General features: G+C 39.6%; 1 protein-coding gene across 1 annotated transcript in view; it reads left to right on the top strand.

Annotated features, from left to right (window-relative positions):
• The first annotated feature begins 443 nt into the window (after positions 1-443).
• Positions 444-19,179, top strand: part of GMDS (GDP-mannose 4,6-dehydratase) — a 711,168-nt gene continuing 692,432 nt past the window's right edge. The window contains exon 1 of the mRNA XM_037128689.2: positions 444-763. Within this exon, the coding sequence (XP_036984584.1) occupies positions 662-763 (102 nt within the window). The 5' untranslated portion in view covers positions 444-661. The remainder of the gene's footprint in view (positions 764-19,179) is intronic.

Raw genomic sequence — 19,179 nt, 5'->3', positions numbered from 1 at the left:
AACAAAGCAGACTCAATAAAAATTGCAACAGGTTTCCAGAAATAGTTTATCAAAGCCTTTGACCCAAGCCCATGATGTCCAGAGTTTGGAATTCAAGGTTTTCTCCTAACAGGAAGATCAGTCTATCGTTTCTTCCAGCACACTCCCTAGGCTAATTATTAGGATCCCTGGGAAATGCAGAAGGCGGCGAGATAACGTAGAAAGAAAAAATGTGACGTATGCGACCAGCTTTCAGCCCGCTCCCACCCGCAACGGCTAAAATCAAGTACCACTTCCGGTCCTGATGCTTCGGGTTAGCAGGACCTGGAGGCTCCGCCCTCCGGCGCCCCGAGCCGCTCGCGTGGCTCTCAACGGCGGGCGGGGCCTGCCGCAGGCACCGCCTGAGCGTCAACGGCCTACGCGGTGACGCGATGCGCCCCTGGATGCTGCCGGGCCGCCCAGCTCCTGGGCCCGCCTCCGTCAGCCCGGCCCTTCCCACTGGTTCTTCAGAGTTCTACAGTCAGACTGTGGCATCTGGCAGCGCGGAGCGCTCAGTTTCTGCAACCTCGGGGACGCAGCTTGCGCGCCGCCGGCACACCCCTACTTTCTTACCCCCGGCGCCGCTGCCTCAGCTCCGCTCGCCTTCGCGCTGCCCTGCCCTCTGCTACACGCCCTCAGGGACATGGCACAAGCTCAGGCACACTGCTCTAGCGCTCGGGGCTCCGGAGACGGCGAGATGGGCAAACCCAGGAAGGTGGCTCTCATCACTGGCATCACGGGCCAGGTGAGTGCGGAGGCGGGCGCCTGAGCCGGGCCTGCTGCTGCCAGGGCACGTGCTCTACCTATCCCCGTGCTCTGGCTTCCTAAGTTCCTGGAACAGCCTTTTCGGCGTCCCGGAAGGCGTGCTTTGCTCGAGAGGTCGGAGGCAAGGTGTGGCTTGTGGGGAGTGTGCTATTTGCAATGAATGTTTCTGATGCTCCACTGGGGTATGGGAGCGTATAGTCTGCGTGGGACGTGGTCCTCACACCTGAGCAATTAGTGGTGACTGAAGTCCTTGTTTTTACAAGTCCTCTCGGGTGCACTTGGAATTTAGTTCTTTGCGCATCCTAGTGCCTTGGAGGGAAAACCATAGTTTATTAACGTAGGGAAAAGTATCTGTATGTGTATGGAGTCACACTGGGGCTCCTTATCTGCTAATAGTTGGGAAGTAGGGAAGGAAGTTTCTTGCTGTTTTGGTTCCACCTCACCAGATTTTCATATAGAAAACAGAAAATGACAAAGTAGTGCTGTGGAGTTACAGACCAGGAAATGCTTTTTTCTTTTTTCAAGCATACTTCACAGAAACTTTAAAATTTCACAAACTTCTGAGATTCGTGTTCACACATACCAGGTTTCCATTTCCAAAGAAATGAGTTTTCTGACTGAGGTAATCACGAGAGGAGTCCTGAATGCCGGAACCTCACGTGCGGGGTGAGACCATGGCCAGTTTGTGACAGCCATCCCTTAGAAGTATTGCTACAGGTAGGGACTGAGTACTGTGTCCTGTCAAGCTATGCTGTTTTTCATTCAGTGGCAATGAAATAATTTTGTGTATTTTTGTTTAAAAAAATGTAATGGCTGTGCCCCCGGAGATCTGGCAGTAGACAGTGTTTCTGTAATAAAGGTGACGACAATAGCTAATACATATTGTACTTATGTTTTAGTCAACTGACTAATGTTATTAACTCATTTAGTTTTCACAACTGCTCTCTGAGGGGGTATTCTCACCTTACAGATGTGGAAACTGAAGCCATGGGAGTTTGATTTGCCTGAAGTCAAACAAGTTGCCTGGAGACAACTGGGAAGTGTCCAGTCAGGATTCAAACTGTGTTCTCAAAGCTCTCCAGCATTAGAGAGAAGTTGAAATTAGCCAGATGTAGAGTCAAAAAAGATTAGACAATTTTAAGGACTGGATATCTGATTAATTTCTGGTTATTTCATGCATCTGACTTTGTTTAAGGTAATTCCAATATTCAAGTATTTGAAAATGGTGGTTAGATTATGGATTTGCGGTTGAGAAAGAGAACCCTTAAATCAGGCAAGGGCTTACTACTGTCCATCTTTTTCTGATGCTGAGTACTCTTCTGCAGGTGGTTCCCCCTTTTCCGGTTTCTTAGATTAGGTCTGAAGCTTAAATGTTTACTAAGCTTACATGAGCTCTTGAAGATAAATTTTTTTTTTTTAGTATCATGAAGAAGTTAACATATTAATGTAAATCATTGGTATGACTTAACACCAATTTAAGTGACCAGCAGTATGAATCAATGCAGTTAGAAATGGAACCTTATTTAGAGCTTTGAACACAGCCTTCTGGTTAGTACTGAGTGATAAGAGATGTGCCCGCCCCCCCCCCCCCCCCCCCACCAGCTCTAGTCTGTCTTGTAGATTGCTAGGGGGACAGTCTTCCTTAAGCACATATTCAGCTTGCTACTCCCTGACCAGACATCTTTGGCTCTCCATATTATTTTCAGCTTTAAACTCTTGCTTGAGTTTTAGTTTCCTTTTAATCTCTGCACCAATCCCACATCCTTCCAGCATCCACCTTCTGCATTGTACCTTTACTTGTTGGGTGTTGTGTTGGCTTCTGTAGCCCCTGGTCTGTATGGAATTTTGTAGCTGCCGTATAAATCCTTGATGAAGGAATTTACTGCTCTGCTTTGCATTTATCTTCTAGGACACTGAGTTCCAATATGAGTATCAAGGATCTCTGGAGGACTTTGAAGTTAATATGAGGGGTCCGAAAATCCATACCTTGTCTATTTTAAAAATAATCTTGGTGAGGGCTTACTGAGCTACTCATTCTGCTAAACATTTGATATGTCTACTGAAGAGGCAGACAGTTTTTATCCTCATTCTTCATCTGGTTAAGTAAGGTTAAATACGTTCCCTGAAAGTACACACCTAATACCAATTGTCAGAACTGAGATTTGAACCCAGGAGTTGCTCTAAGTCATTTTGTTTGATGTGTGTGGTAAGCCACACACATTAAATTACAGCTGTGTGGAGGGGGGTAGGGGGGAGAGAGAGAGATTGTTGAGATTGAGATTGTTTTACTTTAAGAAGAGCCCTCAAAAGAGGTGGAACCTCTGCTCTGGCCCTTAAGGTTATCATGGCAATTGTGCCCAGACAGGCTCTTAAATGGATTTATGAATTCCCAAATGAGAAAAAGTGCAGATAGCCAGTGTGCCCTGTCTGTTCTACATCACTAGTATTTACTGTTAAGACTATACTTTCAGGGATCATTTCTATAGTTTGTTGCTAGTATTTACTCCCAGGCTTCTTAGTCTAGCTTTCTCTCTGCTATGTATTCTTGACAGAGTAGTCGTGCATCATTATCCAAAGTGTTTACCTTACTAAATCACCTTAAAGAAAACCAGTGTGTGGCTTTGCATTACAGCTCCATTGTCTAATTATGCTTGTTCTTTACTCATCTATGGAACTCGTACTGTTCTTTGAATACTGTCACCTTGTACATCATTGGAGTTGTTATCTTGTGACCAAACATCCTCACAAGTCTTACTCCTTTTAATTCCACTAGAAGCCTCTGCAAATGCTAATTCTGTTAAAAGCAGCTATTCTGGGAACTGTATATGTATTTATATATGCAATTCCAGTTGGCTACAGGTAATTTACTATCTTATTTTTTTTGTTTCTAAACTGCTTTAGGATGGTAACTCTGAATGGGCTTTCAAAAATGCTGAACTTTTCCTGTTAAAAGAACAGACTGTGTGTCTGTTGTGTTCAAGGCTTGTTTTGATGCTGCTGGGAATATGAAGAACTGTAAGATGTCCTCTCTGCCCATTAGAATTGCACATTCTTTGAGGAACTTAAGACGATGTACATGAAAAGATAATACACGTGAAAAAATCAGTATTGTAAAAATATATTAGGCTCTGAATGAATGGTTCATTCAACCTCAGGAGTCTAGGAGAAGCTATTGAATGCTAGAAATAGCAGGGACTGTTGGGAGTGAACAGCATGCATAGGAATACAGAAAAGGGAGAGTTTCGGGGGACACTGAGGAAAAAATAGTAAAACCAAAGGAAATTAAATTATTAGGTTATTTATGCATTTGCTCATTTTCAAAATAATTTTGAGGTGGCTTCAATAAAAATAACACATCACTAGACCATCATACAAAGAATAAAAGAAACAGGAATCTGCAGTGAAGGCAATAGAAAGATGCAGGTAGTGTACTAAAACCCAAAGCTGAGGATAGCTGCTGTCAGAAGGGCATAAAATTCATCTTTGACTTTCGTGACAGTTAAGACAAAGTGGGTAGGTGAGTGCAACATTTTATTAGTACTAAGCTCTCAGTGGAATAACAACAAAGTCAGAATAATATGATGCCCGATGTGTTCCATAGTAGTTTTTTCAAGTAGGCAGAGCCATCTTCTTAGGACACTCTTACTACTCCCTAATGGACAGTGAAAGCACACTTTTGGGTAGGTGGAGACTTCAAAGAATTAAATAGCTAGTGTTTGGATTTTCCCTTTTCTAATACTTATATCAAGCTGATGTCTGCCAGGAGGGCCGGCAAGTTGGAACTGTAGATTACTTTGTCTGGTATTTTTAATAGTAAGGTTAATGTTGGTGTTTTACATGGAAGCATATGACATGGTGAGGTCCTTCCCACCTGCAGGTAGGCCTAGAGTTTCCTTAGGAAGTGGTTTAGAGCTGGTCAAACATTTAAGCAAGTACCAATTCAAGGTTCTGGAGTTGTACCTTGATGCCTGGAGGACAAAACATTTATCTTTAAATAGTTGAGAGTTAGTCATGGTCAAGAGGAGTTAACTTGTCCATGGTTGGAAGACAAGTTTTTGGTAAAGACTTGCATAGATGAAAAAGATTGACTCTGAGTTATTACGGTTAGATTATTTAAACCATATTACTTTGTTTCAGAATTTTAATTTTATGGCTTTTTAAAATTTTCACTAATTTCACCGAGTTCTTCAGCTTATTCTAGCTGCCATAAAACAGTCTTTTAGTTACTGATGTTCATTGTCTTGCAGAAAACTTGCCTGGAAACTGTAGAAGTCTGTACAATTGGGAATAAAATGTTATGTTGTACTGCTTCTTAGCTGAGTAGTAGTAAGGCATTGTCAGGGGAGAATTGGATAGTATATACCTGACAGATAAATTGCAATTTAGGAAATGAAATGATTTGTTACAATTTCATATTTAAAGGACTTGGAATATACCCATTTCAGGGGAAGAAAATAATATGTCCAGTTAAGTGTGATATAGTTCCTACTATTTTTGTACTCATATTAACCACTAAAAGAAAAAAAGAAAAGATATTCCCTTTGCATACATGTTGTGATTTTATAAATGGAGTTGTTAATCACCATTATGTAGAGGAAGAAAGGAGACTGAAAAAGTGTGATTTCCCCAGGTTACAGAGCAAGTGCCAGAGTTAGGATTAAACCCCAGATTCTTGTCTTTACATTGTCTTAGGACTGTTCAGCACTGTCCTTCACTAACAACAAGAAAGAGAGGCTGCTTTGAGCCAGAAAAATTGGAGTAGAAGACTATGTAGTAGTAAAATGTATATTATAGAAATAGAGTTGCACAATAACAAATGTACATCTGGATGAGTAATCAAAGCTATTTCAATATTTAAGGCAAAGGTAACTTTGGATAAAATTTAACATCTTATTGTAACAATATGTGTAATTTTGAAAGATTATGAGGCTTACTGTAATTACATAAGAATCTTTAGTATTTGATCTACAGTGGAAAACTAATAACACTATAGGGACTAAACAGAGGTTAACTTTAGATAACCCATTCTTCGGACATGCACTGTTCATTCAAGGCCATATGCTGTCCCTGAGGTGGTAGCTTGTCTCTAGTTCCTTCAAACTTATTGAGCACTACCTTGTCCACTCATGATATTGAAAAACCTAGTGCTGCATCTCTCCATATTTGGCTGGACTCCAAGCTTTTTGGTCTTGAATGGTTTTCTTTGAGGTGTAGAGTTCTGAACTTGCCTGTCCTTTGAAGCAGTCTTTTCTGAACCTTTGTTGGATCAAAATATCACTAAACCTAACTTACTTGGCTGTGATTCCATGTAAAGAATTAGGCTGACTTATGGAGAGTTCCAGCCAAGATGAAGGTGTAAGTAGTTCCCTTTGCTTCCTCGAACAACCAAAAAAGGAGGATAACAACCAATCTAAAATCAATAAACAACCAAAAACACCAGAAAATCAAACTGCAGGGAACTCAGACAACCAAGGAATTAAAGAAGAAACCAACCACAATGACCAGACTGGCATGGTAAGGCGGACCGAGCTGGCTGACTCAGAAAAACCATGGCGAGGCGGCTGAGGGATGGGGCTGACTACAAAGATTGGCAGAGCTGCAGGGGAGGGACTGACTTTAGGGGTAAACTGAGACTCAGAGCTGACTGTAGGCTAAGGCTGGGGCTGCTGCAGTGGGAGATACTTCCAGTCTGACATGAGAGTCTGTTGGAAAGTGCTCTAGAGACAAGCAGACAAGCTGCATTATTCCCTCTCTGGCCCCTCCCCCACAGACAGCACAACAAGGAGGGTTTCCCTACCTGGGTGAATACCTAAAGTCCAACCCCTTACAACTTTTATCAGGTGTGCCAAGACAAAGAAATATGGCCCAAATGAAAGAACACAGCAGAACTTCAGAACTAAGCAGTGAGGAGATTGCCAGCCTATCTGATGGAGAATTTAAAGTCCTGGTAATCAAAGTACTCACAGAACGGATTTAGCTTGTTCGAAAAATGAAAGAAAAAAATGAAAGATACCCAAAATGGAATAAAACAAAATATTCAGGGAACCAAAAGTGACAAGAAGGAAACCAGGATTCAAAGTAATGATTTGGAACAAAAGAAAGAAATAAACATTCAACTGGATCAGAATGAAGAAACAAGAATCCAAAAAAATGAAGAGAGGCTGAGGATTCTCTGGGACAACCTGAAACGTTCCAGTATCCGAATTATAGGGGTACCAGAAGGAGAAGAACAACAGCAAGAAATTGAAAACTTATTTGAACAAATAATGAAGGAAAACTTACCTAATCTGGTGAAGGAAATAGACTTCCAGGAAGTCCAGGAAGCCCAGAGTCCCAAAGAAGTTGGACCCAAAGAGGAACTTCTTGTACCAAGGTACATCATCATTAAGTTACCAAAGATGAAAGAGAAAATCCTAAAAGCAGCAGGAGAAAATGAGACAGTTACCTACAAAGGAGTTCCCATTAGGCTATCAGCTGATTTCTCAAAAGAAACCTTACAAGCAAGAAGGGGCTGGAAAGAGGTATTCAAAGTCATGAAAGGCAAGGACCTACATCCAAGATTACTCTATTCAGCAAATCTTTCATTTAGAATGGAAGGACAGATAAAGTGCTTCTCAGATAAGGTCAAGTTAAAGGAGTTTATCATCACCAAGCCCTTATTATATGAAATGTTAAAGGAACTTATCTAAGAAAAAGAAGATAAAAAATACGGATAAAATGACAACAAACTCACAACTATCAACAAATGAACCTGAAAGAAAAAAGCAACAAAAATAAAAACTAAGCAAACAGCCAGAATAGGAACAGAATCAGAGAAATGGAGGGAGGGAGGGAGTCACATGGAGGGAGTTCAGTGGGGAGGGGCAAGGGAGGAATAGGGGGGCAAAAGTACAGGGAAGAAGCATAATTAGTAGGCATAAAATAGATGGGAAGAGATAAAAAATGGTATAGGAAACAGAGAACTCAGGAAACGGACAACCCATGAACATGAACTAAGGGCGGGGGGATGCTGCAGTGTTGGGGGGGGCAGAGTGGAGGGCAGATAAAAGGTGAAAAATTGGGAAAACTGCAATACCATAATCAAGGAAAAATACTTAAAAAAAAGAATTGGGCTTAGGGAGTGAGGCAGCATGTTCCTCTTTAACCAGGATTCTGGATACCTTTTAGAGAAATACTTGGGTGGAGGATACAGAAAAAAATTTACTGACATTGGTAGAATGAATATGTGTGCCTGGCAATGTACTAAGCGTTTTATATTATCTCATTTATCCCCAGGTGGTACGTGTTCATTCTTTTACCAGACAAGAAACTGAGACTTGGAGAACTTTGCCTAAGAACTCTTAATGAACTATTTTTTCCTCAGAATAGACTATTCTTCTCTCCCATGTCAAGTCAGACTAGCCCTGTTGGGTAGTTTGTTGACAAACAGCAGAAGTTCTCAAGAAGAAAGTTGCTTTTAAAAGCTGCTATGTATGTATATTTTGATTAGTGCTTTACCATGATCATGAAGAGATATTAACATTATTAGCTTGTGTGTCAGTATGAAATAAAGATGGGGGAGAGAGGTAGAAGGCTGTGTTTTCTGAGGTCTATTGGAGACTCCTGGTGGCTTCTTTCCCCAGCATTTTCTCAGTTCTCTGAGGATTTTTGCAGTAGGAGATGAAACTGGTTAGAGCAAAGTGCCTGTCTCATAAACCTCTGTGTCTTCTGGGTGGGGGAGGTGGTTGTCAAGTGCTGTTAAGACAATTCATGAAATCCAACAGGTACATTGCAGGGCCTGCAGCCTGGATGATGGGTTGCCTAAATGAAATTGACTGGAGAGCTTGCCCAGAGCCCTGATGAGCACATGGATAGTCCCAGTTCTCAGATGGTGTAGAAGGGCTTGTGACAGGCTGAGATGCTTGATTTTGTGGCTGCTACAAATTGTTCTGAAGGGCCCTACAAACCTGCGCACTGATTTGAGAATTATAGCTCCTAATTCATTTGCTATGCCCTTAGATTCATTACTTCCTTTCTTTTTCTTTAAAGTATATTTTATTACTTATGCTATAATAGTTGTCCCAATTTTTGTCTCTTCCATATCCCCCCTTCTGCATTTCCTCATCCTCGAGCTTCTGCTGTACCCCTTTGCCCCCTGCTGCCCTTAGTTCGTGTTCATTGGTTGTACATATAAGTTCTTTGACTTCTTTCATTCCTATACTATTCTTAACCTTACCCCATTTATTTTATGCTACCAATTATGCTTCTTATTCCCTATATCTTCCTCCCATTCTCTTCATCCCCCTCCCCACTGACAACCCTCCATGTGATCTGCATTTCTGTGATTCTGTTCCTGTTCTAGTTGTTTGCTTAGTTTTTGTTTTTGTTTTTTAGGTTCAATTCTTGATAGTTGTCAGTTTGTTGTCATTTTACTGTTCATAGTTTTTTATCTCCTATTTCTTAGGTAAGTCCCTTTAACATTTCATATAATAAGGGCTTGATGATGATGAGCTCCTTTAACTTGACTTTATCCGGGAAGCACTTTATCTGCCTTTCCATTTGCTGGAGAGAGGAATCTTGGATGTAGGTCCTGGCCTTTCATGACTTTGAATACTTCTTTCCAGCCCCTTCTTGCTTGTAAGGTCTCTTTTGAAAAATCAGCTGATAGCCTAATGGCAACTCCTTTGTAGGTAACTGTCTCCTTTTCTCTTGCTGCTTTTAAGATTTTCTCCTCTTTAATCTTGGGTAATGTGTAGGACACCATTCTGTGTGGCTTGGGCCCAGCCCCCAGTGGCAAACATTTACTACCAAGTAACTTCCTAAAATCCATGCTAAACCTTCCAAGGACCAGTGTAACCAGTTCAACCACTTTTGCCTTTTCATTTGCAAATATCCCTCTTCTGTGATGTGATTATAGGCCTCCTCTCCTTTGTTTTTAAAAGGTAATCACATAAAGCAACCTGTGCATAGTAAAAAAAAAAAAATGAGGAGCATCATGTAATATGCTGAGAAACCCAATAAAGGCCAGTCACGGCAAGGGCCGCGTTTTTGCTCCCCTTGAGAGAAAAGCGGTGCTGTCCCTTTTTCTCCACCGGACTCAGTAGTCCATGTGAATGTCTCATTTCACCCATAGTGATGTGGACACTGTGGGCCGGTGTCTGCATCATAATGTAATTATGATGTGCCTTGGGTCCAATTTCTTTGGGACTTGCTGAGCTTCCTGGAATTCCTGTAAGTCTACTTCCTTTGTCAGATTAGGGAAGTTCTCCTTTGTTATTTTTTCAAATAAATATTCAATTTCTTGCTCTTCCTTTTCTTCTGACACCCATGTGATTCAGATGTTGGAACATTTAACGTTGTCCTAAGAGTAGCCTCATTTTTCGGAATTCTTTTTTTATTCTGTTCTGGTTGGATATTTATTTCTTCCTTCTGCTCCAAATGGTTGATTTGAGTCCTGGTTTCCTTCTCTTCACTGTTGGTTCCCTGTATATTTTGCTTTATTTCACTTTGTGTAGCCTTCATTTCTTCCTTCATTTTGTGACCAAGCTCAGTCAATTCTGTGAGTATCCTGATGACCAGTGTTTTGAACTCTGCATCAGGTAGATTGTCTGTCTCCTCATTGCTTAGCTCTTCTTCTGGAGCTTTGATCTGTTCTTTCATTTGGATCATACTTCTTGTCTCGGTGAGCCAGTCTGGATGTATGTTTCTTTAACTCCTTGTTTGTTGGAGTTCCATGCAGATTGCTATTCTGGCAGGTCTGGTTGTTGTTATTATTTTTTAAGTGGTTGTTACCCTTTTTTTGGTTGTGTGAGAAAGCAAAGTGTTTCTACATATGCCTCCATCTTGGCCAGAACCCCTCTCAGTACTTCCTTTCCTCAATGCTACTGTCCTTTCTGTAGGGTGGGGCTTGTCCTTGCTGTTTCGGCCCAGATTAGATTTTTTTAGGAGACTCAGAAGTCCCCTATTCTAGATTTTTGTACCTGTATTATGAATAAAGAAGTTTGTCTAAACCTTAAAGTCTTTTGGCCTGCAAATTGCACTTAGCAAATACTTTTGACTTTTCTTCTGGTGGGTTAGTTTGATCTGAGGAGGTCCTTCCTTGACTAGAGAGTAGCTTCCCTTATCTTTTGCAGTAAACATTACATTTGGGCTATTAGCAGTTAATTGCTTCATACCTATCCTAAATTTCCAGGTAGCAATTTTATTCCATGCTTAATTAATTTTTCTGCCAGATGAATTACGTTGTGATGTAAGTCACCCTCTACTTAGTAGTAGAAGTACTAGTAATCATAATTAATTCATTCAACAAATGTTTGAGTGTCAACTATGTGTCAGGCACTCAGGATACAACAGTGAACAAAACAGACAAAACATTTTAATGTTGATGTTCTAGATGTTAATGGTGATGAGGATGATTATTATAGATTACAATAATTAACATGTATTGAGCATTTACTTCAGGCCTGGCACTATTCAAAGGGTTTTCCATTTATTAATTTACTGAATCAACAGCATACTCCCCAGAGATGATTTTATTATCCCCAAGGAAGACAGAGGTTAAGTATATTGGAAAGTCAGATTTGAAATGTAAATCCCAGTAATTTTATTTCCTATTGTTTGTAATAGTATCAAGAAATAAATTATAGGGAGAAGTTAGTATATTGTATCTCACATACGAAAACAGGATAATCAAGAGGTTGTTGCAGTTGTGGAAAGGTGGGTTATAGAAGTAAAATAAGTATGTATTCACTACTACATTATTTTATTTTATTTGTTGTGTCTTTTGAGTCATATCGCTAGTTAATTCTTTGGAGGGCCTGTATTGATGGCTAATGTTGCAAAGTTGCTGAAGGCCAAGATTCTGTGTTAGAGCAAGAAGAGGGGCATTAGTTAGATTTCTCGTCCAACTTGGGTTTATATTACTACTTAGTCACTTATGAGCTGCATGGTTTTGGGCAAGTTATTTACCTTTGCTACCAGGTTGGCATAGTAATCCCTACCAAATAGAAATAAACCTGGCGGGTAATACTGGCCTTTGCTTCATTTCTAGAGTGGACCTTTTCTTCACTGGGTTAACAAGATAATAAAAGTTGTCATGAATTCTATGAAAGGAAGTTGAATGTGGAGGGTACTAATATTTAGCTTTTCTTTGAACAGGGAATCTATTATCTAGGGACAGAAAGTTCCACAGCATTTGGAATCAACCATAAGGCCAAAAGATTTGACATCCTGTGAGTCTTACAGACTGAAGGTGCAGAGCGGATCTGGGAGCCCTATAAGAGGATTGTCAATGGTAGACTTCTCTCTAAATCTTTCTTAAATGGATTTGCAGTAGTGGGATGAAAGGTTTGGCATAATTGGAAATGGGAAAGATGCCTTAAATACTGTCCTACTTTGGCCCTGCCTGGTGTTGCTCAGTGGATTGAGCACCCAACTGTGAAGCAAAGGGTCACTGGTTCCATTCCCAGTCAGGGCACAGGCCTGGGTTACAGGCCAGGTCCTCTGTGTGGGGCATGTGAGAGGCAACCACACATTGATGTTTCGTTCTCTTTCTCCTTCTCTTCTCCTCTCTATGAAAATAAATAAACAAAACTTTAAAAAAAAATAGCTGTCTTACTTCGATTAAAGGCTGTTATGTGGTAGAAAGTTTTGTTTTTTTTTAATGTCCTTGCATTACTAGGTATTAATTGATTACCTGAGGAAAGAGCTTGGAACTGATGAGAATAAGAGGCTGGGTTTTAACAGCAGTTACTTATTTAGCCATAATTTTTGCTGGGTCTCATTATTAATCCATAATGGGAAGATGATCTCTAAAATCTGTTTAGAGTGTAAAGTGCCACAGCATTAAGATTGAACACTAAGTTATAACTGATTATGTGCAAGCCAGCCTTATATTGAAGCAGTATAATCATTTAATATCAATTTTAAAGATGAGGCCAATAGAATTAAAAAATGAAACCAATGACTATTAACTTTAGTAAATTTACAGTGAACTAAGAGGAAATTTAAATATGAGGGCTTTTTTTTTGCCAGAATTTGTAAGGTTAAAGTAAAAAATCTGAGCTGTCTGCTCTTTTAAGTTACACCAAATGAAATCCTCCTCCTTCCCCCCAAGGAAGGATTTTTAAATTCCTTCCTGTTATTTATTTATTTTCTGAGTGAAATTTTAGAAAATATAAGTATATTCTGATTTTAATGTTTAATAGTTGCGGTTTTATTTATTTAGTAAGTATTTGCTGAGATTTATTCATTGGTGAGCTATGCACTGGGAATATAATCACCAGCAAGATGGACCTGATTTTGTCTTCAGGGAGCTGATAGTCTACTGGGGGACAAACAATTTGACAAGTAATTTTATAACATGTTAAGTACTATGATAATAACAAATGAGTCAGTGGATCACAAGAAGACTATCTCTTTTAAAAAAATGTTCTGGCCCTGGCCAGGTAGCTCAGTTGGTTAGAGCACCATCCCCATATGCCAAGGTTGCAGTTCAATCACAGTCAGGGCACATGCAAGAATCAACCAGTGAGTGCATAAATAAGTGGAACAGTAAATTGATGTTTCTCTCCCTCTCTCCCTCTTTTTTTCTCCCTCCCTCTTTCTCTAAAAAAAAATCACTAAATAAAAATAAAATACTCTAAAGCAGGGATGTCCAACCTGCAGCCTGTGGGCTACATGCAGCCCAGGATGGCTGTGAATGCGGTCCAACACAAAATTGTAGATTTACTTAAAACATTATGGGATTTTTTTTTGTGAGTATGTGTCACAATATATTTAATGTGTGGGCCAAGACAACTCCTCTTCTTCCCGTGTGGTGCAGAGACACCAAAAGGCTGGATACCCCTGCCTGAAAGTAACATTTACTGAACATCACTCACCTTGGAAGTTTCTGGTTGTGTATGCCATTGTATTAAAAGGGTTAGTTGTGAGGTTTTTTTATGGGAAGCTGAGCTGCATAAGGACTACCAATGTGCTCTTTATTCTACTTTCTGACATAGAAATATTTTGCATTGTTTTATATTCAAGGCGTTACTATTTTTACTCTCATTTTGTCTGTCTTAAAAGCTGTATTTTCGGCATTTAACATTTATTCCAACTGGACACCTTACCAGTTGTGTCATCAGCTATATTTATGCATGCACAAAGGAATCATGTAGCCCAAGTGAAGAAGTGTTTGATGAGTTCTTATCTTGTGATGACATTCCCAGTATAGTCCCTAATGGTGAGTTAGTGTCAGCCTGGAATTAATATTTGTTTTATGGTTTTACAACCAATTTTTGAGCCAGTACAGTCATGAACTGATTAATGATAGGAATATGTTCTAAGAAATCTGTTGGTCAGTGATTTTCTTGTTGTGAAACATCACAGGGTACACTTACACAGCCTAGATGGTACAGCCTACTACAGTGTTAGGCCATATGGTATATAATCTGTTGTTTCTGGGTTACCAGGCTGTAGACTGTGCTACTTTCAAAGCATGAGATTAAATTGAGCACAAGAAAAATGATGCAATTAAGATATGTATGAGACTACTGCCAATGTAACATTGCATACTGTTTTATAGCAACTTTTTTTTAACAAATCCATTTCATGATTTACTTTTCAGTAAGTTTAAATGCTTCAGGGGGACAGAATTACATGATCTTGTGCAGTTGTCTGTCACTAGTCTCTAAGTGTGCTTGGGAAGAATATTCAAATTATTGGGAAGAATATTCAAATTATTATTGTTGTGCTGTTTCAACTATAACTTGGGAACCTGAAACTGAAATAAAATTTGGGGTAGCTTCTGAGTGGTGTGATGTGGCTTTGTGAGGTTGGTCAGTCTTGTGTATGTGGAAGAAAAAAGTATTGAGTGAATTTCTTAAGGGTGAATGGAAAAATTTGGGGAGATTGTTTTTGAGGGTATGTGATAATACATAATAGATATTTCAGAGAGTTTTGATTTACATTTCAATATTTACCTTGAAAAGGAGACATAGGATTTGGAAAAAATTGAACTGCCTTTATTGTTTTTTAATTTTCCCTTGGAGCTTTTTCATTAACTATATTGTGTGTGTGTGTGGTGTGTGTTTTTTACTTAGCCTCTCTCCATTTTGGTATTTTGACTAATTTAGAAAATTTTGAATAATTTTCACTTATATAGTATATTCTCTCCATTGAATTGTATTCTCATCTTTAGTGATGTGTGAACATACAGATTTTAAAGTGTTTAAGCATAGTCCAAAATTTGTACTATTGCCAGATTGTTATTATGGCTACTTTTTTATTGTAATTGCTAAAAGCAAGGGAGTGTTTTAAAGAATTTATTTATTTTCAGACAGAAGGAAAGAGAGGGAGAGAAACATCAATGTGTGGTTGCCTCTCATGTGCCCCAGGAACCTGCACATGGCCTGCACCCCAGACATGTGCCCTGACTGGGAATCAAACAGGCGACCCTTTGGTTCACTGCCTCTCACCACTGAGCGATACCAGCCAGGGAACCAAGGGAGTGTTTTAAAAGGAATTCATTTATCTGGACCAGGTAAATAATTGGTAGTCCAACTGGAAATCTTAGAAGATTCTCTGTGTATGGCACAATTAATAGTAGAGGGCTTAAGGTTGGGTCCAGGAAACCTGAAATTACTACTTAGCTCTTGGAACAGTGAAGATCACATAACCTGGGTTTTGTCTTTTCTTCTCTTAAATCTATTGTACATGTCAGGAAATAGATGTAAATATACATATAGAGATATCTAAGTGTTTTTGCTTTCCTGGGTTAAAATTTATAGCATGTGTAATGGGAACTAGGATTTAATAGGACATTGTTTGTGTTTGGGAGGGGTTTTAGGGATTAGCCTGCTGCAGGACCCTGAAGAGGAAGTCACCTGTTGGCTCTTGGAGTGTCATGAAGGCTGTCATGTAAGAGGTGGCAATGTTCCCATAGCATCTTGGAAAAATGGCTGTAGTAAATATGGTAGCAGAGGCTTCTCCTTAGGGGATCTGGGAAGGAATGAGCTTTTGAGGTTTATGAGATAGAGGTATATATTGGGTTACAGTTAGTTTTGTCTTATACAAGTATAACTGAGTATGCTTTGAAAGTTTATTTTATTTATGTAATTCGACAGCTTTTTTCCTGTTTAGTTGTAGTAAGGTTGTGTTAATATGCAAATATTTTTGTTAGGGATGATTTTGGAAAAGTATTTTAATCCTGGCCCTGAAATTGAGAGAGAGAGAGAGAGAGCTGTTCCTAAAGGAGAGGAAAGCCAGTTAAACATGGATTTGAATTCTGACCTCTGTACTTACTGGGGGCCACAGGCAAATTTCTGCATTTTTCTACACTCTTATCTGTGCTAGCAAGTAAGAACCTACTTTAGAGTGCAATGAGGATTCAATTGTAAGAAAGTGTATTGTGCAACTGCATTCAGGAGATGGGAGCATCATAATCCTAGAGGATCATTTGGTTTTAGGATTCAGAGTTCCTTAACTCCTGACACCTTATTGGATTATGGCACTTCTTTCTTGTTCCGCCCATATCTGCAGTGGAGCCACAGGCACCCGCACTGGCTTTCTGCTTCCGGGACTTGTGCTGTTCCCCTCTTCTTCCCCTGGCCACCCCAGCCACCGAATTTCCCCGGGAGTGTCTTGCGGCTGTGTGGCCAGTAGCCTGGCCCCCATTGTTGACTGGAGGCCCCTTTACCCCATTCCCTAGACATTATATCTGAGCACCCACAGGATGAAGCTGTCAATAAGAGTCTAGGGCTAATTCTGGAGGGCAAAGAGGGAGCTCTACAACCCTGCTCAGTGAGATCTAAGTAAGCCATTTGATGCAGAAAAACATTATTAAGGTTTACTATTAACACTACATATTATGGGATTCAGGAAGTAAATTTGTGTTCAACTAAGTGCTCTTTCTATGGAGAAATGGGTTGCAGGTTTCAGATTGTTGATTTGCAAGATATTTTTGGCAGGATTTGTTCAAGCATACTCTTTTGATCTGTTACTACCAATTCAAAAGCCCATCAAGCAGGTTGAAACATGACTGCTGTGGGGGGTGTGAAGGCTGCTTTCTTTCCTTTTTTTTTTTTTTCTTTTAATTGCACTCTGCTGCAAGTGGCTTCTTTATCTTAAACACAGTTTTTCCTTTTCCAAAAGGGCTCAGCTATGTAGACAGGGGTTGGAGTGGACAGTGAAGAAAGAGGGAGAGCTTATAAATTAGAAGAGGGAGAGAGGTAGAAGTAAAAATAGATCCTTTTAAATCGGTGATGAGATACAAATATTTAATGCTGGGTAACATTGGAGGTAAAGCCTTCTTATATCCAAGAAGAGCCAAGCACAAACAGGTATATGCCCTTTCTGGTTTTTTTTTTGTGTTTTTTTTTTAAGGAAAAGTGCTGAAGGTGAATTGTGCCTCTGCTACTAAGTGGGTACATTTTACCCCACTTAGTGAGGTGTCCAGGTTCAGCACCAAGTTTAAGTTGCTACTTGCTTTCCTTTTATATTGTGCTTCCCAGTGTAGATGCTTCACAGGCCTGGGCCATGCACTGAAGAGAAAAGGGCCTCATGTGGCAATGCCTTGGCTTTTACCAAAGTACAGAAGTGTGCATATTTCCCATATTGCTTGGAAATGCTGCCCCAAACCGAGAAGGTGGAAACAGGTGTGAAGGCCTGCATTTGGGGAGCTGCAGGTGAGTTCTGACTAGCCTAACACAGGTGGCCATGCCCAAGAGGGATCTGGCCCTGCCTTTTTCTCTCTTGCTTGTGTTCCTCTTGAGATGCATCTGCCACTGTGACCCAGACTGCACCTGTACAAAACAGCCCTGTTTTGTCCACTCAGTCCTTACTCGCTTACTTTACCCATCTTGGTATTTCCAGCTAAGGTTTCTTTTTTCTTTGTGTACGCTCTAGGAAGTAACTGAAATTCTCACCAGAATCTGCTATAACTCTACATTTGGAGTTCAACCAAAAGAATATTTTTTCTTTTTTAAAGATATAATCTTTATTATATTTTTTTCATTACCATTTAGTCCCCTTATACCCCCCTCCCCTCAACTTTGTTTTTCTTTTTGGTGTTTTGATCTTGAATTTTAATGCTCTCCAAAGAAATTCACCTTTGCAGCTAAAGTAGGAACCTGTAAAGCATAGATAGCTGTTGGTGTTGGCTGCACAGTAGAATCTTTGGGTAACTTGAAGAAGTCTTGGTTCTTCACCTATACAATTTAGTGGGTTTAGGGTGGGACTTCAATTGGGCATTTTTAAATAAGTTTCCAGTGATTCAAACGTAACCTTGGGTAGAGAGCTACTCATTTAAAGGAACTGTGATAATGACTTGAAGATAAAAGGATATTTTTCCCTTAACATTTTCCCAATTATTAAAAATAATAACACATTTCTACTACAGGAAAATTAGAAAATACAGGGTATAAAATGTCAGGGGAAAAAATGGAACCAATATTCTTAATCACAGTACTCAGAAATAATCACTGGCAGCATTATTATCTTTTTTTCACTGTTTTGACTAAACTGTTTCTGACTTGTTTCTCTGCTTTTCAGCAAATATTATTGGCCGGGAAGAGGATATGGATCTTATAGTGGATCTGGAGTCTTTCCTGAATGTTTCTTTAGGACTCAGCAAATACTGATTGAGTACAAGGGACTGTAGGGAACTGTGGAGCACACTTCTGGGTTCAGGGATGAAGAGAACCCCATCTTCAAGATCTCTAAACAAATAACCCATGTAGCACCATTTTGGCCTCTGTTACAATTATCATGGATGTTTGCTTGTATATTTAGTTCAAATGTTATTTGTTCTTATCAGTTTTATATTTTCAATGAGAATGATGTGATTTAGGGGAATAAATGCAAATAAAATAATAGTTTAATAATTTTAACATGTATGTAGAAACTTAAAAACCTGTGATATTGATTGAAGATTGCAATTTCAGATATTCATTGTTACTATTTCCTTCTGAGTGGAAGGTGGTTGTTTATCTTTGTGGTTGGGAATATTGCTGTGGGTATATTTTTCAGTTAACTTTTGTTAATGATGTCCTCATGAAAGCACTTTATTAACTTGATTTATCACTATTTAAATTTAACTATAACACAGTAATGGCAAAATTTAGTTGCACCTAAAAGGTTTAGAACAGGCCTTCCCAAGATGTGCCACTTTGGCAAGTTAATTATTGTAAGTTGAATGCAATTGAGACCCTGAGGGCTCACAAGAAACTTTTCCTTTTCCCTGAAAGAATTTAAATTAGGGTCCTTGACCATGATGAGTGATTGCCAGAGAACATTTTATGACCTATGTGTGAGGACCCTCCAAAACCAGAATTTTATTAAAAGTTGTATATTTATTCTTACATGTTTAAATTTCAGTTACCATCAGAGTACTCCCCACTTGATGTAACACACCTATGAAGATATTTTCCCCACTCC

This window comes from Artibeus jamaicensis, unplaced genomic scaffold (assembly GCF_021234435.1).
Source record: "Artibeus jamaicensis isolate MK-2021 breed Jamaican fruit bat unplaced genomic scaffold, CSHL_Jam_final contig_594, whole genome shotgun sequence".
Lineage (NCBI taxonomy): Eukaryota > Metazoa > Chordata > Mammalia > Chiroptera > Phyllostomidae > Artibeus > Artibeus jamaicensis.
This window is presented reverse-complemented; position numbering and strand designations above follow the sequence as displayed.